This window comes from Haliotis rubra, unplaced genomic scaffold (assembly GCF_003918875.1).
Source record: "Haliotis rubra isolate DU_JTF1 unplaced genomic scaffold, ASM391887v1 Scf7, whole genome shotgun sequence".
Taxonomy (NCBI): domain Eukaryota; kingdom Metazoa; phylum Mollusca; class Gastropoda; order Lepetellida; family Haliotidae; genus Haliotis; species Haliotis rubra.
The window spans coordinates 1,646,327-1,669,119 of record NW_025767412.1 but is presented as its reverse complement, the minus strand read 5'-3'; the positions used below and the strand labels follow the sequence as shown (position 1 = coordinate 1,669,119).

The window sequence follows — 22,793 nt, the reverse complement described above, 5'->3', positions numbered from 1 at the left end:
GACTCCTTATTAGCTTATCAGCAACAGTTTAACTGTTCTGCACAATAAGTCACAATATACTTTATACTACTTACTTAGTTGACTTATGCGCAATCAACTTCCCAACCCTCTTACGTCCAACTTTTACAACTCCAAATCTAAACTAAATTATTTTCAATATACAGGTGTTTTATGATATAGTGCTTTATTCAAGCATGCCTTTAAATGCCACTCAAAGAAACAATAAATTAAATGATTGTTATCCTTTTCACAGACTCTTTAAGAGCACTCATTTATTTCAACGAAAACACACTCGGTTTCTGGAGTTATTGTTGGATTATTGTTTGGACAAGTTAAAGGATTAATTAGAAAAATGCCACAGAATTTGAAAGCATGTTCATGTTGTTTCAATACCACTAAACCAAATGAAAATAAAGCCTCCTGTTGGATTAAATCATACGCAGGTTAGATGGCATGTGCAGACAGGGCAGAATTATGTGAAATATCGCTTTCTCGCTCTATCGCTTTCTCGCTCTATCACTTTCTCGCTTTATCGCTTTCTTGCTTTATCGTTTTCTCGCTCTATCGCTTTCTCGCTATATCGCTCTAGCCATTTCTCGCCTTGGTATATCACTTTCTCGCTCTATCGCTTTCTCGTCTCGTGCTATCGATTTCTCGTCTCGTGCTATCACTTTCTCGTCTCGCGTTATCGCTTTCTCGTCGCGCGCTATCGCTTTCTCGTCTCGTGTTATCGCTTTCTCATCTCGTGTTATCGCTTTCTCGTCTCGTGTTATTGCTTTCTCGCTCGTGTTATCGCTTTCTCGTCTCGTGATATCGCTTTCTTGCTTTATCGCTTTCTCGCTATATCGCTTTCTCGCCTTGGTATATCGCTTTTTCGCTCTATCACTCTATCGCTCTATCGCTTTCTCGCCTTGGTATATCGCTTTTTCGCTCTATCGCTTTATCGCTTTATCGCTCTATCGCTTTATCGCTCTATCGCTTTATCGCTCTATCGCTTTATCGCTCTATCGCTTTATCGCTCTATCGCTTTCTCGCTCTATCACTTTCTCGTCTCACGCCTCCGAATTTTAAGCGAGAAAGCGATGGCCCTAATAAGCCACCATAATAAGCAGATGCATGTCGAAATTTTGGTAAGAGATATGGCTTCTTTTACCGAGTACTCGGTCAACTCAAGAACTTAATTGTGATTTGGATCAGGCCACTTACGATTAAATAGTTCATTATGGTAATGTATGAAATATTATTTTTGCAAAAATAGTACAAACCATAAATATACTGAACATCATCTAAAATTGTCCATATTTCATCAAGATGGATTTCAGCATGACAATGATCAATGAATATAACTAACATGAAGTCGAAGGGCATGTCCAGTTGAAAAAATGCTTTAGAAACAAATTCCTGTCCACAGTATGACTCTTAATTCCAAAATGCATCAACATGCAGCCACGCCATGAAAAAAGCGCGAATTTCATTCTGAAATCATACTGAATTCATAGTGACATTTAAAGCAGGTGTATGAGAACCGATTTTCATTGCTTCACTAACGATTGTGAAAGGAGGACAGAGATGCCGAGGTTAACACCTCACGAAAGAGAACGTGCACTAGGCATGATTCAGGTTGCCGCCAGCAGCAGGGATATTGCTCTACAACTTGGACTTGGCCACTCCACCATCGTTAGGCTTCATAGACGACATCAGTAGACAGGCAGCACCCGTGACCTTCAATGACCTTGGCAACAACGTGTTACGACGCTCCATCAGGATCGCCATATTGTCCTTGTCCATATCGGTGATTGAACACTGCCGACTGCCAGGACTGCTGCACTTGTTCAAGGTTGACTCCATGCGACGCCGTCTACACGCTACAGGGCTCCATGCTCGACGTCCTTACGTTGGACCAATTCTGACTGACAGACACCGTAATGAGCGTATGCAATGGGCTAGCAGGCATTTTCAGTAAGGGTTACAACAATGGCATGGTGTGGTAGTCACACGTCTTCATCTACGTAATGCTGTGTTCGGCGTAGACGTGGTGAACGTTATGCTGATGAGTGTGTGGTTCAGACAGACCCTTGGGAGGTGGGAGCGTCGTGGTCTGGGGTGAGATAAATTACAATCACAGGACTGCCTTCATGTCTGTCAAGGGAGAGTTAATGCCCTTTATTACCGTGAGCAGATTCTTCAGAATCACATCGTATCTGTCTGCAATCACCACCAAGATGTCCATACTTTTCAACAGGACAACGCACGGGCACACACAAGACTTTCCATGCAGTATCTGGCCCAGCAACACATCCAGGTTATTCATTGGCCAGCACAGTCGCCAGATGTATCCCCCATGGAGCACTTGTGGGACGAAATTGGTCAAAGTCTTTCGCGGCGACAACAGATGCGAAACATCCGGGAACCTGAGGCTGCACTACTGCAGAAGTGGAATGCCATCCTCAAGAACTCTTGGGGATGGTGAGTCATTTTGTATTTGCAGGAATTCTGTGACCAGATTTGGTGCATGATTAGAGTGAAGTTTCAAAATGCTTTGTTTAGTTATTAGAGCAACAAGACACCCTCTGACAAAAAAATGACAATATTTTTGTCTCAGCCAAGTTTTAAGGCGATTTTTATCATGATGGTATATTGCTGTTGAGTGGATAAATTGTCAACGCAATATTTTAGGAAACTGTTTTCAAAAACGTTTTTCAAACTAATATAGGATATTTTTATACTACTGATGTAAGCAGGTTTATATTTATCATATCAAGATATTTAACTCTGAATGAAGAGATGTGGATTTTGTTGATCCACAATATGTTTGCAAAGAAAGTTGGATATATATAACGTTTAATAGGATATGTTCTATATGGGGATACATTGATGTACACTGTCAACCTAAAATAATATATGAATTTGATAATCTTGTTTCTTTTCATATTAGCATATCTACACTTTGCAAATTGTTATTTATTCTTCTATTTTCATGCCTTATTGTTATCAAGAGTACAATATCACTTAGAAAGTTCCTGATTGTTTTCTTTAATTTCTACATTTCCAGCATTCCATTAGGCATTCCATGCAGTGTTGGAAAAACTGAAGATGACCCAACTGATCTTAACCTACAACAGGTATGTGTAACTCAAACCCTTCAGTAAATAATGTGCGTACAATTATCGAAATACAGTAAATCCTATGAATCATAAAAATACATAAAAATTACACAACCCCTAATGTTGTAACTTCCAACTGGAAATATTTTCCACTTGTACATATCTCCTTTCAGAAGTAGTTTGGCGGTTTTGGACGAACAAGAGGGTTTGGTCACCTTAGAAGACAAAGAAGTGGGAAAGCGGAGATTGTCCGCAAAGAACAACAAAAGGTTCAGACCTGTAAGTAAATAAATTCTAACACAGGTTATCTTAAACAGGTTAAAATTTTAAGGAAAACCTTATTTGAAAAAAAATCAAGTTAATGTAATCTCTTGAAATGTACACTGACATTCAAAAGAACTTTCAAAATGAACACTGTTATTACGTGCAATTTATAATTAGAAATATACAGCTTAAAGAGGTTTAAATACCACATAGTAAAGCACCAGTGTACATTATTTTTCTAACTCAGTTGGTTGTGGTTTGGACATATTTTACCTTGCACACATCAATTAACAATTTATTAACAACACCACACTTGTTAGTAGCTGCAAACACATTGTCAATAGCAGTGTGAGATATTAGTTATGAAGGTCCGCCGATGGCCCCATTCAATATCTTGTCTGCCAGAATGACCCCACATTATTTAAAAACAAAAACACCCCAAACATTTCTTTGAACATTATTTTGACAATAATAGATAATTCGTAGTTGTACACATAATATTTAAGCTTAATGTATGTAACATTCAGAAAATAAGTTTTGGCCTTCACATGAGAACTTCTCAGCGAAAAATAGGCATTGACAGTGACCAGTATTTGATGAAGTTAGTGTGCATTCCTAAGAGATGTTATTAGTTCAATGTCAGTATTTGCCGCAAGTCACAATTATTATTTAGTGAAAGAGAATCTTCTTTGTCAGTCATCAATATGTCCATCCCAAACAGAGGAATTATGTCCTTCTCTCGCTTGTCTCTCTGCTCTATCAACTTTCATTAAGTTGTTCTGCGATTGAAACTTCTGTCACTTTTCAGGTCAAATGATCAGTTTTTATTTATTGAGCTTCAAGCTTTTTGGACAGTGGTTTCAGTTTGTTTTCCTTTCTCTAGCTAGGCATATTGTTGATGAATGCTTGTTTGTACTGATTGTTTATTGTTTTCTGACTTTCAGAAGCTGGGAAGCAGGAAATAGGCCCTGACAAGAAGAAGCCGGAGAAGAAGAAGCAGAAAGTTCGTCCTCTCTTGGGGAAAGAGATAACATTTCTCATATTGGAAAACCAAGTAATATGGATTGATCTACATTCATGAGTTTAAGAAAACATTCCATACTCACTGCTATTTATTCCCTTATTGCTTTTAATTGTTTATGCATTTTGAAAATGCATGTTTTATTAATGTGAATATTCCAAATATTATTTGTTTACCAGCAAATTGTTGAATGTAAATAGACTTTCCATGAATATGTGTTCTATTCTGTTATTTGGCATTCTGAACAAAACCTCTTTTCTGGAGGAGCGGATAAGAGGTCGGCACAATTCAGATTTAGTTTCATGGAAACCAGGTCATTAGTTGGAAACTAGGCTGGAAACAATAATAAACTAAGCACATGGAAACCAGCAGGAGCCCCCATGGACGAGTGGGTACAGTCCCGACATGGATACCATCAAGATGCTGGTGCAAAATTTAGTTTCAGTTTTAATGGAAACAAGGCTATAACTTGGAAACTAGGTCGAAACCAACAATACACTAAAAACATGGACACCAGGGTGAAACCTACAATAAATGAAAACATGGAAACCAGGTTGAAACCTACAATAAACGAAAACATGGAAACCAGGGTGAAACCTACAATAAACGAAAACATGGAAACCAGCTGGATCCGGCTTGGAGGAGTGGGTAAAGTCCCGACGTGGATACCATGCAGAAACTGGTGCAAAATGTAGTTTCAGTTTTAATGGAAACAAGGCTATAACTTGGAAACTAGGTCGAAACCAACAATAAACTAAAAACATGGAAACCAGGGTGAAACCTACAATAAATGAAAACATGGAAACCAGGTTGAAACCTACAAGATAAGGAAAGGTGGAAACCAGCTGGATCCGGCTTGGAGGAGTGGGTAAAGTCCCGACGTGGATACCATGCAGATACTGGTGCAAAATGTACTTTCAGTTTTAATGGAAACAAGACTATAACTTGGAAACTAGGTCGAAACCAACAATAAACTAAAAACATGGAAACCAGGGTGAAACCTACAATAAATGAAAACATGGAAACCAGGTTGAAACCTACAATAAACGAAAACATGGAAACCAGCTGGATCCGGCTTGGAGGAGTGGGTAAAGTCCCGACGTGGATACCATGCAGAAACTGGTGCAAAATGTAGTTTCAGTTTTAATGGAAACAAGGCTATAACTTGGAAACTAGGTCGAAACCAACAATAAACTAAAAACATGGAAACCAGGGTGAAACCTACAATAAATGAAAACATGGAAACCAGGTTGAAACCTACAAGATAAGGAAAGGTGGAAACCAGCTGGATCCGGCTTGGAGGAGTGGGTAAAGTCCCGACGTGGATACCATGCAGATACTGGTGCAAAATGTAGTTTCAGTTTTAATTGAAACAAGACTATAACTTGGAAACTAGGTCGAAGCCAACAATAAACTAAAAACATGGAAGCCAGGGTGAAACCTACAATAATTGAAAACATGGAAACCAGGTTGAAACCTACAATAAACGAAAACATGGAAACCAGCTGGATCCGGCTTCGAGGAGTGGGTAATGAATCGCACTGGAAACCAACCGGAAATTCAGATTCAGTTTTCTTGGAAACCACAATGAAACTGTAGGAAACTACCTGGAAACCAACTGGAAATGGTGGTTTTCATGGCGTTTCTTCTCAGTTCAGTGTTCCGGAAACCAACTTTTTTTTTTGTAGTGTAATGTTCAGAGTGTTACAGTTAATAATTGCCGTGACAAAAGGTTTTAAAGTCCCCTTTGAATCAGCAAAATAGAACACAGACAAGTCTAAAATATTCAATGATATAATGAGCAAACAATGAGCAAGCTACAATGAATGACAATACAGATTTCTTTTTACAATGCAATTGAGTCACAAATCTAAAATATTGGGTCACAAATATAAAATATTAACTCACCAGAGTCTTGACATTCACGGTGAGAACAGATATACTGATTGAAGGTTGTTTTCAATGACAGTAGTTGTATAGAAAAGCAAGGTCTTGAAATGTTGACAGACAGACTTGACGATGGTAGGCAGATTTATCAGCTTGATGACGGCTTGATGACTCAACAACCAGCCTTTATATAGATCTCACAAATTTCTAATAACACTCTCCCCCCTGAAGGAAAAGAAAGTATCATGGAAACTTTCTGTTACAATCATAGCAAGATAACTAACATAATGAGATGACATGTAATAATATGAATAACATGATAAACATGCAGAATTACTATGATATAATGCAGATACAAACATACAGCATCAAGTCATTATACATTTACAACCTGGAAAGTGCATCAGCACAAACATTGTCTTCGCCTTTAATGTGTCTAATCACAAGATTGAACCCTTGCAAAGTCAAACTCCACCTCATGAGTCTTTGATTCTTGTTCTTCATTTTTGTGAAGAAAAGTCAAGGGATTGTGATCAGTAAACACTTCAATTGGAAAAGTAGTGACACCTAGGTACACTTCAAAATGCTGCAAAGCTAGCAAAAGACCTAATGTATCTTCCTCAATGGTAGAGTAATTTCTTTGCTGCTTATCAAACTTCTTGGAAAAATAACAATCTGGGTGTTCAATTCCTGAATCATCCTCTTGAATCAGGACAAAACCTTCACCTACATCACTTGCATCAATTAAATGCTTAAATGCTTTCTCAAAATTTGGTGCCTGCAATACTGGAGAATTCATGAGTATGGCTTTGACGTTTTCAAATGCAGTCTGACAACTGCTATCCCACTGGAATTTTACCTTTTGCCCCTAAAGGTTGGTAAGTGGTGATACAACATCTGAGAAATTTGACAAAACTTTCTATAATAGCCTGCCATTCCCAAGAATCTCATGAGGTCTCTCTGAGACTGAGATACTGGAATATGTACAATGGCTTCAACCGTAGCATGAACTGGCTGTACCTGGCTGTGCCCTGCAACATGCCCTAAAAATTCAACTTGTGCCTTCCCAAATTCACACTTTGCAAGATCCACAGTCAATTTTGCTCCAGACAGTCTTTTGAAGAAAGCATGAGTTCTCTTCAGATGATCTTCCCACTCCATGTCGTAATTGATGACATGTCGTACATCATCCATGTTAGCTTTGACACTATCAAGATCAGATGTGACATTATTGACGAGTCTCTGGAACGTCGCTGATGCGTTCTTCAGACCAAACAGCATCACTTTGTATTGATACAGTCCATCTGGTGTAGCGAATGAAGATATTTTCTTTGCACGGTCTATGAGTAGAATCTGCCAGAAGCCCTTCAAGAAGTCAGACTTACTTATATATCTAGCTTGAACAATGTGATCAATGCAATCGTCCACTCGCGGAATTGGATAAGAATCAGTTCGTGAGAGTGCAATCAAAGCTTTCATGTCAGCAGAGCAGCTCCAAACACCTCCACCTCTCGTCGGCACAAGAACACATGGTGAACTCCATGGACTGTCACTATAATGTCATTGTCCAGCATGTATTTCACTTCTTTGTGCAGAATCTCACAGGATTCATACGATATGAATGTTGTTTTACAGGCACAGAATCACCTACATCTATATCATGGCTAACAACCAGGCACATCAGGAAATAAATGAGAAAACATATGAATCAAATCTAACATTTAAACATTCTGCTCAGGAGATAAGATCAGAACCAGTGGAAATCTTAGGCTTAGACTGAAAAGAATGTGACTGCTTGTCAGAAGAATTTGAACATGTCCTCACACCACTGAAACTTGCATGTCCTGTCCTGGGAAAAGGAAAACTTAATACAAGCCGGAGACCTGAAAGAACTCTTGTGAGTCAAACAATAAGCATCTAACAACATCGCTGCCTCATGTAAGTCATCAACCTTATGTTCATCCAAATGAGTCTTGAGATCAGAATGAACACCCTGCTTGAAATCCTCCATCAAAACTAACTGGCTCAAACCATCAAAATCTGTGACCTCCTCAGACCCACACCACCTATCAAATACGGTTCCCTTTTCTCTAGCAAACTCTACAAAAGTCTCATATGTCCCTTTTATGAGCATTTCTGAATTTCTGATGAATTTCTCATTGGCTTTTAAAAGGGTCCTTTTGACCAGATCATAGTCTGAGCTTTGCTGTATTGATAAGGCCGAATAAGCATCCTGCGCTTTACCCTCCAAAACAGTTTGCAGTAGCATAGTCCTTGACTCCCTGGGCCACTTGAGGTTTTCAGCAGCTTTCTTCACAATGTAGAAATATTTGTCTACTTCTTTCTCATTAAAAGGGGGTACCAGTCTGGCATGCCTTGCAATGTCAAAAGAGTAATGGTTTGAGGGAGGAGAAGGGTTTTCAAGCTTTTTCAGCTCAATTTCTCTGTCAAATTCCAATCTTCTTTCATCAATTTCCAATTTTCTCCTGTCATTTTCCAATTTTCTGAATTCTATTTCTTGTCTTTTTAATTCTTCCAGTTGTCTAATTTTGTTCTTTTTGAATTTGTAACTGAATTTCAAGTTTCTTTGCATTCAAATGGTCTGAACATTCTTCTTCAACCATTTCCCCAAAATCCATCATCAATATAGTGATTCAACACAATTTTCAAAATCTGAAATTTCCTCATAGCAGGATTGGCCTCAAGTTTGAAATGTGAGGAAATTTGCAATAAATCTGATTTGTGCAATTCACTGACTGTCTCAGGGTCCGGGGCCTTAAAAAACTTCCCAAGTTTAAACACCATTTTGCTGGTTTCACAATTAACTTGTTGCAAAATTGCAGAAATTTGACATAATTTTCACAATTGGTCTCAAAATTAATGTCAAATGAATTCTCTCCCAGACGATTTTGTTACGGTTAATAATTTGCCGTGACAAAAGGTTTAAAAGTCAGCAAGTCACCTTTGAACCAGCAATATAGAACACAGACAAGTCTGAAATATTCAATGATATACTGAGCAAACAATGAGCAAGCTACACTATACAATGAATGACAAAACAGATTTCTAGTACAATGCAGTTGAGTCACCAATCTAAAATATTGGGTCACAAATCTAAAATATTAACTCATCAGAGTTTTGACATTCACGGTGAGAACAGATATATACTGATTGAAGGTTGTTTACAACGACAGTAGTTGTTTAGAGAAACAAGGTCTTGAAATGTTGACAGATGTGTATAATTCCAGTCATGTGATAAATCCGTGTGTCGCGCAACGCAATTCCTTTATATAGTTCTTACACTGTTCTCGAGCATTCTAGCAAAGCTAGGTAGCATCATTATCCATTCTGAACATTCACGAAAACAGGAAGCCAAAACAAATTCAAATGATTGCCCCCAAGGAAGGCAACTCTGAAGCACTCTCAAAAAGGCATACCGCTAAAAATACAATTGCCAACACTAAACACTTTAAACATTGAGACCCATAATAACTATCACCTAATCAATGATAATACAAATTACAAAAAGCCACTAACAACACGAGCCAGAAGAACCAAAGACTAAACGCCTCTGAAAAGAGGCAATCAATCAGAATATGTTTGTTGTCAGAACTGTCGTTCGGCGTTCCAAAACAACAGACCCGTAACTTATACATGTTGTCAAGTTCTTCAAAGGCCAGTGACGTTATCGCCAGCAACATCCTGTCATCAACATAAGTTCTGGTTAAACTTTACAATAAGAGTATTTCTGCCTTAACTGTTTGAATATAGAACTCCATTATCTCTAAATCAATGAATGCAAGCATATGGCCCCTCTTTAGAACTGTGTTTTAGAAATTCATATAATGAAGCTGCTGACGTTGACAAATCACGCATATTTATTGTTAATTGATTGTTTGATTGACATATTACTGTATATTTTAACTTCCTTATTCAGTTGCGTTGACTATTAAACTACACATATAACATACTAATAATGTGGTATCGACAACTAACATTGTATATTTTTGCCGTCAGTGAATCGCCACATTATTATTGCTATTCTTCAGTGTATATTATCCTGTTTGAAAAGACGTGCAACAGCTGATGCTGTTTACATCACGTGTGATTCCGTATCTACTGCCAATAATGGTCTTACAGCTACAGTACTTCCTACTTTCATCCCGCAGACAAGTGAACGTGACTATGCTGGTATGCAAATCCATTTATTGGCTCACTCAACAATCTAAAGTTGGAGTATGTGCGATTGAGCCAATCAATGCACAGTATATATCACGTGATCTTGACCATCAATCGAGATGTCGTTGTAAGAGAAGATGACGAGCGGGTGAATTTTGCCGCTTATATTTATTTGAACAATGTCTGCGTGAGGCAACGCATTACATTCCACATATATAAGTTAGTCAAACAGTAAATGCAAAAAATGGACAATGATGTCAACGAGCGTTCCATCTAGATAAACGACGATCAAGTGATTACATCATAGATTGCTTAATAACTACTTTTATACTTTTAAGCAAACGCCAAACTTATATCTTAGCAGTATTCTCAGTTGTCGTATTCATTTGGAAATTGATTATCTTTGATCTGTCAATTCGGCTTTGCCAGCTCAGCACATTTGAACTGGTCTCTTTAATTCTTTGTTTAGCGCAACAGCTGATACGTCTGCATCTGTGTTACATCAAGACACCATTGCGGGGTGACGTCTCGTGTTCAATTCTCGTCGGCTGCACACATGGCTGGAAAGGAACATTAAAATTTACATCAGTGTATATCGTAAATCCATTTTTTTATGCTGCGCAGCTTCACTTTACTTCATTCTAACTGCTTATCAATTGATCTGAAACTGCAGTCATGAAACTGTGTCATAAACCAAGCAACACAACTATCAAAGGAATTATATCTGCCTTTCAAGGAGGTATTATAAACATTGATTTTATCAGCCATATACATTAATAATCATGTATTATGATTGAATAATCGTTGCTTAGATTTTCCAACTGGTCTGAGAAGCATGTTCAATCAGCAACCATTCTGTGAAACAGGGACCACCGCAGTGGCCCGATGAATCAGCAACTAGTTTGTGAAACAGGGACCACCGACATGGCATGTGGAATCAGCAACTAGTCTGTGAAACAGGGACCACCGACATGGCATGTGGAATCAGCAACTAGTCTGTGAAACAGGGACCACCGACCTGACATGCGGAATCAGCAACTAGTATGTGAAACAGGGACCACCGATATGCCTTATGGCATGTGGAATCAGCAACTAATCTGTGAAACAGGGACCACCCACGTGAATCAGCAACATGAACAGGGAATCAAGCAACTAGTCTGTGAAACAGGGACCACCGACATGGCATGTGGAATCAGCAACTAATCTGTGAAAAAGGGACCACCCACGTGTCATGTTGAATCAGCAACTAGTCTGTGAAACAGGGACCACCCACGTGTCATGTGGAATCAGCAACTAATCTGTGAAACAGGGACCACCCACGTGTCATGTGGAATCAGCAACTAATCTGTGAAACAGGGATCGACCTCGTGGCATGTTGAATCAGCAACTAGTCTGTGAAACAGGGACCATCAACGTGTCATGTGGAATCAGCAACTAGCCTGTGAAACAGGGACCACAGACCTCGCATGTGGAATCAGCAACTAGTCTGTGAAACAGGGACCACCCAAGTGGCATGTCGAATCAGCAACTAGTCTCTGAAACAGGGACCACCCACGTGGCATATGGAATTAGCAACTAATCCGAGAAAGAGGAACAGCGCACCTGGCATGTGGAATCAGCAACTAGTCTGTGAAACAGGAACCATCCCAGTGGCCTGATGAATCAGCAACTAATTAATCTGTGAAACCTGGACCACCCACGTGGCCCGTCGACTCAGCAACTGATCAGTGAAACAGAGACACCTTGCAAGTTGGAGGATTAGTGGCCACAACTCACTAATCAGCTGGTTGGCAAGTGTTCACTTACAGACTTAAGATATGGCACAATATGCATTCAGTTATTTTGATTAGTTATAACATCACTCTAAATGAACTTTGTTATCTGGACATATATATATAATGTGCATTTGTGGCTCACCTTGGCAAACATCAAGCTTTACTTGAAATTATAATGTTTGATGGGCACTTAGAAAAGTTGGATGAGGGGGTAAGAAGTAGCCGCAAAACGTCGTGTTGTAAATAATACAGAAGTTGTAAATCCATACCATACGTTGTTGTGGTATTTAGGTAGTAGACTTGGTATCAAGACGAGGAGAGCAACTTCTATCCACTGGAAGTGTGTTCAGAAGGATGGTTGTGCTACAGTCAACACCAAAAAGTCGTCTGTTCTGCAACTCTGAGCTGGTTCCAGGCCACCACCAAAAATGAGACGGTACATGGAAGTGGACAACAGACTTGGCACCTTCAAGGCCAGAGTTCAAGCTGGTAATCTGACTGCGATTGACTACACAGATGGTGTATCTCGTTTTAATGTCTACTAAATACTATGTAAAATATCATGCAAAATATCACTTGTAGATAAATGTGTTCTATATATATTATGTCAATCAAGACCAAATAACACAGTAACCAATATAACACAGTGTCTAATTTGCGCTGGGACAAGAGTGCATGTGACCACAGGAAACAAATAAAAAGCGTACCTTTTGTTCTTGGGGATTACGTCGTTCCACCTGATCTAGAACTCCTGAACAAAAGCTGCTGGGTGAACGAGAACAACCCATAGAATTACAACACCACAACACTCTTGGCGAAACAGTTCTATTGTTTGGAAGGGAAATCAAAGACGGTCTGAATAGCAGTTAAAATCTAGAAAGCTTGCATTGGTATTCCCTTGTGTTGCCACATGTTCCTTGTCTGCACTCCAAAACAACCAAACAACAGCGCCATTTCGATAGCTTAAGCCGATCTCAAAACACATATATTCACAACAATAACAGTTGGCGTGATAGAGGCATCACCATAAGGCAAAATGATATTGTATCCAATGGATGTACGGCTGTTAGACTGCCCGTCACTGATCACCTTAATATATGTCAGAAAGTTTTCTGCACGTTCACATATCCATGAGGAAAAGGCAAGCTCAACGTTGTCTGGTATTTGTCCAAGTACATTCGCAAAGAAGCACAATTTGATCAAGATGTTCGAGAATGTATTTTCTCCAAAATTGGTGCCTCTTCTCTTGCAGAGGACTGGTCAGCAAGGTCAGCGACGTCATTAAGTATATCCTAAAACGACTGAATAGGATCTTCAGTGTCTCTAAAAAAGCGACGCTTTAAGTGTTAAACTCAAGGATGCACATCAGTGCTTTTCTCAGGCGAATCTAGCGCAAACAGCAGTATTTGTTTACCAAATTAAATATCAAACTGGTTCTGTTCATAACAAGAAATTGGATACATACTGGCATAATCATATATAATAATGAATAACTTCAAACCATTCACTTAATTAATTGTTACAATTGTGTAAGTGGGAAAATATCATGTACACAGGGTTTTGCATGACCAGCCGATTGATAAAACCGGACCGAATTTATCACCCGTCTGGTGAAGTCAGGGTCGATTTGGTGTGTTGGGCAAAAGGAACACTGTTTCTGGCTTCTCTTCCCTCACCCACCAGAATCCCTCCCTCCACCAACACAGGGTGGGAACCCACGGGAAACAGATTCCCAATTTGGTCGCCTATTACGACCATCAGTGGGATGCTGAGGTCCTTTTCTAACTAGGTTCACACTTGGGAAGACCTGTTAGTGTTACTCATAATTCACCACTAGGAGACAGAGATATCCCAGAGACATCCATAGGACTAAATTGAGCGAGTGAGGTTTATTTATATTACGTCGGCAGTGTTTCAGCTGCGTTGTGGCGTGATCAAGTTATCGAGGGACAGAATAACACCTAAAAGTATATCACAGATTGTAGAACATTATGGCTGCCCGACTATTTTGCAATGATACCATTTACAAACTGACAACAGATCGCCAGCATGTGAAGATCACCATTCTGGAGACTATAGGTATTGATGTATTCAATATTGGTAAGACTTACATCCCTTCTGTATAGGTAATGTCATTACTGTGCTATTAACATGCAAAATATATGATATCAAAATCTCATACATATTTCAGTTGTTGGTATAGAATTAGGACACCGCAACACTCTCGGAGAATCAGTTCTATTGTTTGGAAGGGAAATCAAAGATGTCCTGAATAGCAGTTAAAATCTAGAAATCATGCATTGGTATTCCCTTGTGTTGCCACGTGCTCCTTGTCTGCGCTCCAAAACAACCAAACAACAGCGCCATTTCGATAGCTTAAGGCGATCTCAAAACACGTATAGTCACAACAATAACAGTGGGCGTGATAGAGGCATCACCATGAGGCAAAATGATATTGTATCCAATGGATGTACGGCTGTTAGACTGCCCGTCACTGATCACCTTCATATAAATCAGAAAGATTTCTGCACATATCCACGAGGAATAGGCAAGCTCACTGTTGTCTGGTATTTGTCCAAGTACTTTCTTGAAGAAGCGCAATTAGCCATGAGATACTTCCTTCTAGCCGTGGTGGTCTTCGTGGTACTGGTTGACCAAGCCGTGTGTCTAGATTGCCAGCCATGCAATGCTGTTACATGTGGAAAGCCGCATGGATGCCGACGAAGAAACTACGTGAAAGACGATTGCGGCTGCTGTAATGTATGTGGCACTAAATTCGGGCAGCCTTGTTCTGCATTGACACCAAGGTAAGTCCTTGGAATGATTTACTGATATACTTTATCAAGTGTAGAAGAACAATTATCATGTATTACCATTGCCTTGACTAATTTTACAGGATCACCACTCCAGGATACTGGTAGAAATATTACATCACCTATGTATTATTTAGAAATATTCGGTGTTTTTGTTTGTTTGTTTGATTGTGTGTGTGTGTGTGTGTGTGTGTGTGTGTGTGTGTGTGTGTGTGTGTGTGTGTGAATCCCATCTGCAGTATTTCAGCAATATCGAGACTATCAAAACTATATATAATTAAACACACACCTAGTCTACATATAAATATATGCTAACGAAAGACAGTAAATCAAATATCTAACCTATCACAGATTTATACTGAAGACCAGCATGTAATAAGGTGTTACTATGCACTTGTTATTATGGTTGATAATACGTTATAGATAATAAAGATGTCATAAAGTGGAAGTCATCTGTGGTGCAGTTGATCGAATTTTGTTCATACTAATGAATAAATATGATGAAATGTCTTTCACGATTCCATACATTTGAAACCGTACATATACAACAATAGTTCATGCTTCCTTGTGGTTGTTATTTGTGACATGCTACCAGTGCTTTCATGTATCAAGCCATCATAATTTTCAGGTGCGCAAGGAAAATGTGGTGTATCAAGATAGTTGGGAATTCCGCTGAGGCCAAGAGAGCCTTCGGTCCGCAGGATCCTTTCACCGGCGTATGTGGAAGAATTAAAGTCCCCAGCCAGCCTGGAGATGATATTAAAGTAAGTCCTCAAATCGAATACCTTTACCTTTCTTTAGCTATTACCAACAATATCAAGACAATATTATTCTTCCTACTTTCGTCAAGTGAAACCATCAACAAGGGAATTATCTGCCGAAAATATTCCTTCGTAAAAGGCAAAAGTGAGGAAAATTATATGAATTGGTAATAGAAGTGATACTAGAATCTCTTTGAGAAAATATAAGTATTTCTGCCCCAAACAGTCGTATCCTCCACTGACAATTTTCACGAATGTGTTTATGTGTTGCTTAACACGCATCACAGAAGTACTCTTTTACTTACAATCCCTTGACACCCGTTGAGCGTCACTTGATTATGTTGAAACAAGATCAAGGAGTTAATTTCGAATTACGTCTGTTGAATACAGTGGGTATAGGGGAGGAAGTTTCAACTATATCGATCCAAATAATTGTGTGACCTCTGAAATAGAATTGATGTGGGTTGTTGTTTAACATCGAAGTAAGTAAAGTAACAGCTGCACACAAGCTGAACCAAACACTGCAGTGATTGACATGTCCATCGATGTAGACAGTCGAGATATGATGACGTGCTTTAACCAAGTCAGCGAGTCTGACCATCCGATGCCATTAGTCGCCTCTTATGGCAAGCAAATGAAGCTATGAAGCTGAGACAAGTTGTGAAATACTTTGTTGAATTGTTTTCAGGTTCCATAACCGCCAACCACGTCCGCCCCGCAACTCACGCAAACCATTGTCGACATTGCTGACGCGATTTAAAGTAAACAATATACTTTGTCATATATATTGCAAATTGAACAAAGATAAACTCTTTCTGAAACTTTGAAGACTATGTTTTGTCTTTCTTTCTATTACCACAGATTCATGTTTACATACTCACATTTTCTCGCCTTGGTCTGTTGGTCTTACATGATAATTCTTAGCGTCGACGCCACTTACGAGAAGCATGGGTTGCTGAAGATGAATTCTAACCCGGATCTTTACGGGGCATGTCATTCATACATACAAATATTTGTATAGTGCTAGTTTCTGGCATGTGCCACTCAAATGCGCTTGAGGTGAGTCTGGAAAGACAAATGCGTTTGTCATAACAAGGTAAATATCGCACATCATGTTGATAAGAGAGGTATTTAGATATCCCAAGGAATGAAAGACTTTGTAAAGTTTGTAACTTTTGACTTCTGGAGACAGAATATCATTTTCTGCCGACTTTTGAAGCCTATTTTCATTTCCGCCAGAGATATATCCCTTTGAAGTATTTTGAATTTCCAACACTGGCTAATTTCAATATACTGATGTCTTCTCTACAAATATCTGTCATTAGAAACCTAGTTTATCTTACATGCCTCAAATCTCCGCCTTTAGTCACTTGCATGGGAATATTTGTAAAATTATGTAACACTGTATATGGACCATGTTGTACATAGGGATGATGGCCCTTTCCATTGTACCGAAATAAAGAATAAAATGGTTGAAAACGGTATAAAGACGTTCGCAAATTAAATGATCGAAAAATCGATTTATTAAAAAAGGTGTTTGACAGTCATATGGCTGTGGAAAGGAACAGATTGAGGGGGATCTCCTCCCTTCAAGTGAATGAGTAATAACTTACAGTCACATCATCCAGATCACCATACTAGAGACCATGAGAACTTACGGTACCTAATCATTAATTTTGAATAAAAGCAAATCATGGAATCACACCGCTACATAGACAGTACCTCATGGAATCACCTTGCTACTCAGGCAGTACCTCATGGAATCACATCGCTACACAGACAGTACATTATGGAACCACATTTCTACACAGACAGTACCTCATGGAATTACACCGCTACATAGACAGTACCTCATGGATTCACACCGCTACATAGACAGTACCTCATGGAATCACACTGCTACACAGACGGTACCTCATGGAATCACACCGCTACAGAGACAGTACCTCATGGAATCACACCGGTACATAGACAGTACATCATGGAATCACAACGCTAATCACAAAAAAAAAGCTCGCGCCTGTGAAATATCAGCAAAACATTAGAAAAATAGCTCACATCAAAGCCTTCACCGAGTACTCACTGCCAGTGAAGGTTTTCCGTCTTGAAATGTCGAACGTCTCACTGGTTGACACATAGCTGAGTAAATCTAGATCCTAACAAGGTTCTTTTATGTAATGAGTAGATAATTTACTATTTGTTTTTATTAGACTATTCCTGCTCAAAACCTTATAATCCGGACAACCCGCTTCCAAGCTGAGCGAACCTATTTCACTGCGCATGTGCTATGAGCGCAGCCCAGCCCAGCTGTGGGAACCACTTTTTCCCCCAAGCCCTGGGGGAAAATTAGTGAATCGTTTTAACTCCGATTTCGCGCGGTTTTTGTCATCGCGTTATTTTTCAACTTTATAAGTTGAATTTGCATTTTTGATAATTTGTTTCGGTAAGTCAATACCGAAAGGTATCAGAATCTGCAAAATTGTGTTTTACGTTACATGTGACCTTGAAGAAAGAGGACAAAGATAAGACACAATTTAGACAGCAGCTTTAAGACTTCTTTCAGTGATTCTGAATTCTGATATACATTACATTGAATTGTTTGTGAAAGAATTGGTGTAGAAACACAACTTCCCAAAGGAAACTTCAGTTTCAAATTTATTTTGAGGCGTGCTGAACATGTTGACTGTACCTTTTTCAACATGAACTTTTATTACATCAACAGCTCTTTAAGTGTGTGTGTGAATGTAACACAGTTTTTAATGAATTTATAACTATTTTAAGTCACGATATGGCTGAAATACTGCCACTCTGACTATAAACTTTAACTCACTCTCTCACTCATGATATGTCGTCTCGCCTCATTAAATTGGTATCAGGATATATCGTCTCTCCACTTAGGCTACGAAACACAGCTCTAATACCAAGTATGTGCATTTTTACACATTTACAACAGTTATTTTCATCGGGAATCATTAATACATTGTAATCATCTTTTTCGAAAGCATTATTAATGAAATTTGTGCAGCTATGATCATGAGTATGATAACTCATACAAGTCAGTTATTTAAATATAATGCAATTTCCATTACAAGAAGTATAAACGGTATTACCTACTGATCAGAAAGGCTTATCAGTTCCCCACCGCCGACACCCCATCCCAGGCCTACCCCATCCCACACCCTGTCCCTCTCACACACATGCACACACACACACTCCCTAACATACATATCGCTCTGACCCATAGACCCAATATTTGAACTTTTTAAATAGACATCATGTGTATGTCAAGAAAGGCAGGCACGTTAATAGTGGTGCTCAGTCGTGTGGTGCTTCGCCATGTGTTTCTAATGATCTCCGTGCATTATGGCGTGGTCCGACGCGCTAACGAACCCGATGTGACAGTTACATTACAGAACCATTGAAATACATGTGAAAGTAGTGTTAATCTTGTAACACTATATTTACCCATTACCAACAATTTATGCGTGTACTAAATATATGACAAACGTAACCCTGGTCATACGAGATTTCAAAGGTATTATAAAGGCATGTCCTACAATCACAGCATTTACATATGTTACACATGCCAGAAAACACGTGAAAACAATGGCCAGATTTACACACCTGTGAAATAAATATAAATACAGAGTTGAGTGTTCGTTTATTTTAACACCCCTTTAAACGAGTGTAAATCTGACAGCCAGATGATACGTAGATTTAAAACATTGTTTATATGGCCGCCGGATGAAACGTATCCCAGCAGGCACATCAACGTTGTTTCAACGTTGAGAATAGGTTGGTCCTCAACGTTGAAATTAGATTGAAAATAGGTTGTATATGAAAGTTTTTTAGACGTAGATGTCCGACGTGGAATCAACGTTGAAGTTTGACCTATTATCAACGTTGGAAAAAGGTTGTATATGAAAGGTTTTTAGACGTGGAATCAACGTTGAAGTTTGACCTATTATCAACGTTGAAAAAAGGTTGTATATGAAAGTTTTTTAGACGTAGATATCCGACGTGGAATCAACGTTGACGTTTGACATATTATTAACGTTGAAAATGGGTTGTTCCGTGGTTATATATGAAAGTTTTTTAGACGTAGATATCCGAAGTGGAATCAACGTTGAAGTTTGACATATTATTAACGTTGAAAATGGGTTGTTCCGTGGTTGTGTCTGGGAGGTATTACGCTTTCCTGTAAATAGACTCGCACTCCATCTTTAAACTACACTAAAGTAGCACCAAACTCATGCATCCAGCTAAAATACCCAAAAAGCTACCTGCAATAAACAGTGTTCAAACATAAAATTGCAGTAAAAATATTTACCTGATAAAATACTTGGTTAAAATTCCACATTCAATATAATGTTCATTTAAGTTTTATGTCAGTTGGACGTATAATTCCAGTAAGAAGAAAAGAGTATTCCAAATTAAGAAAAACTATTTACTGTTGTATTGTTATCTTGAAAAGGTGGAAATTGTCCCGAGAAGACATTTTGTCTGAATTTCAGCTATTAGACAGACCCCTGAATAAACACAATGCAATTACTTTCACCATGAAAGGGATCCAAGATGAACACGAACTATACCTGAAGACAGCACATAAAACCAGTCACTTTTTTATGAAATCTTTATGAACACAAACGCACACAGAGAAACGTGGTTTAAAGCATAATGTAAAACATCACACATGACATAGTCTGTAGGTGATCTCTGTTGTGATAATAACACAATATCATCTGCTTATAGCATTAAACTGACATACAGCTTCTCTTCTTTCTGCCACTCCCTGCCTGGCGGTCAGGTGGATACTTCAGAAACGTTCCTAACTCTTTCTTGAAATTTGCTTCGGATGCATTCCCATCTCATTCCCATGAGATAGGACACATTCTGAAATTTTATATTTAACTACATGAATAATTTTACATGGAAGATATATTGTCTTAAATGATTCAAGTATCTGTTTAATCAATCACTTGAAAGGTTCATTTCACTGCTGTAACTTGCCATGTGAACATATGAACAGCATCAATACAAAATGTGACGAAAAATGTAAACAATGTTATATTTTCAACTGAAGGAATGGAAGTTTTCTTAAACATTTTCAAAGAAAATCTTCAATTGCAAGTTGATTATTCAATTAGACTATGAATTAGGATGAATGAGACGATGCTTTATTGTCATATATTATTTGCTATGGTCGATGAAAATGCTGTATTTGGTAATTAAATTACCAGAGATGATTGAATACAACCTTGTATTCTTAAAAGAAAACTTGCCGCTTTGCCCATCAACATTCATTCTTGACATCAAATTGTTTGACATTGTCCTGCAAAACAATGGAAGATTGTTGTTATTCTGTCAGATTTAGTTTTCTTTAGAGATTCTCGGAAACGATTATTTCAAATTAAATAGGAGTTGTACTGATGTAGCAATTTTGCTAACAGGAGTCATAAATTGTAACAAAAGCCATTTTACATTAAATGATAAGAAAACAAAATGGGTGGTGGTTCACAGGTCAAAGAACAAGTCTATTGTGGGAGGTCTTCCAACACGATTTATTCCCAAACACAAGGAAGTATGGATCATGGAGTTCTGAAAACAATAATGAGCTCTCATAAGTATACAATATATTCCCTATTTTCTACTCTGTCTCTCTTTGTCATTTGTACACTCATAAAACTCAGATAAATAACTTCTTCATAATTCAGAAATGTTTACACTTAATCTCTTATAGGAACGCTTAGAAAAATCTCTATATTATGAATTATGTGTGCCTATAATATCTGCGACGTCATAACTATGCTTCTCTGAATCATGAACAATAAAATAATGAGATTAAACTCTACACTGCCAGAAATAATTTATCATACCCTGAATAATAAGACACTGAATAACATCTCTTACAACTCCAATCTACACTCAAAAAGACTTAAATATTCCCGTAAACAAACATCGCTGGCACACGCAAATTCTTGGAAACAGTGTATCGCTGACTCTCAATTCCAAGAAATGGAAGTCCTACTCTATTTGACCTAAGGGGTGACAGGTGGCCAAAACATATTGAAATGTAGGTCATAAACTGAAAATAACTCTGATTTAAAACACTACAAATATACACCTTCTCTCTAATATACTCGACAGATGATCTTGACAAGGGAACATGTACATAAAATGCTGATATCCAACAATACCTGTACTCTAAATAATGGACTCTTCCAATTCTCAGCATGTTTCACTGCACACAAATTTAAATGCAAAATAATAAAAAAGCTACACTTTGACAATAATAAAGAAACATCATATTCAGATTCTACAGCTGACCAAATACCTGAAGAGTGTGTCGCCCAGCAATAAACATCTATATATCTCTATAAATTTATGACTTCTGTCCTCTCGCGTGCTTTCTCGCATCCAGCTCTTTATTGCGAGAAACAATATGGCGCCAAGCAAGGGAGTGCTCATTGAACTAAACATCTCCGGGAGAAATCATTGTCAAATTTTTCTCTTACATGATCAACCTTTGTGGTGGATATACTGGAAACAAGTGAAATGTTAAAAACTTGTTACCTTAGCATTGCTCCTTTTATGTGATCCACAAAATTGATGCCACCCAGTCTTCGAAGATGAGATTTCTGCAAATTCCATTAAAATTATATCTTATTTCATAATTAAATGTTCCTTACTAAAATACTTCTTTTGTATGTAACATTTAACCTTTAAGAGACATGAATCATCACATCCCTTCCAAACAAGTGTAAGAATGAAAGTCTGTGTGTGCAGTTTTGTTAATTGTCCCATCAAAGAATCATTAGTGAAGTTACACATTTTGTAAATAAATAAAAGTTCAAATAAATTATATGCAATTTCATCCTTAACAAAGACTTGCACAAGACATTTTTATGTCAATCTTCCTTGCATGATCTGAGAAAGATTTCCTTTAGCCAAGTGTAAGTACGAAATAAGTGACGGCCCACCCTGCATGT

At 38.3% G+C, this 22,793-nt stretch overlaps 1 protein-coding gene across 1 annotated transcript; it reads left to right on the top strand.

The window, feature by feature from the left end:
• Positions 1-14,679: 14,679 nt before the first annotated feature.
• On the top strand, positions 14,680-16,555 carry LOC124258661 (perlustrin-like). The gene is made up of 3 exons (XM_046692732.1): positions 14,680-15,037; positions 15,672-15,807; positions 16,493-16,555. The coding sequence occupies exons 1-3, from the start codon at positions 14,838-14,840 to the stop codon at positions 16,499-16,501; spliced, it is 345 nt and encodes a 114-aa protein (XP_046548688.1). The 5' UTR covers positions 14,680-14,837; the 3' UTR covers positions 16,502-16,555.
• The last annotated feature ends 6,238 nt before the right edge of the window (positions 16,556-22,793 follow it).

What these genes read in the sequence shown, in the direction of transcription:
- LOC124258661 (XM_046692732.1), top strand. Translation starts at nt 14,838, where the DNA reads ATGAGATACTTCCTTCTAGCCGTGGTGGTCTTCGTGGTACTGGTTGAC. An exon ending in TGTTCTGCATTGACACCAAG is followed by an intron (nt 15,038 to 15,671) that starts GTAAGTCCTTGG and finishes CATAATTTTCAG; the next exon opens with GTGCGCAAGGAAAATGTGGT.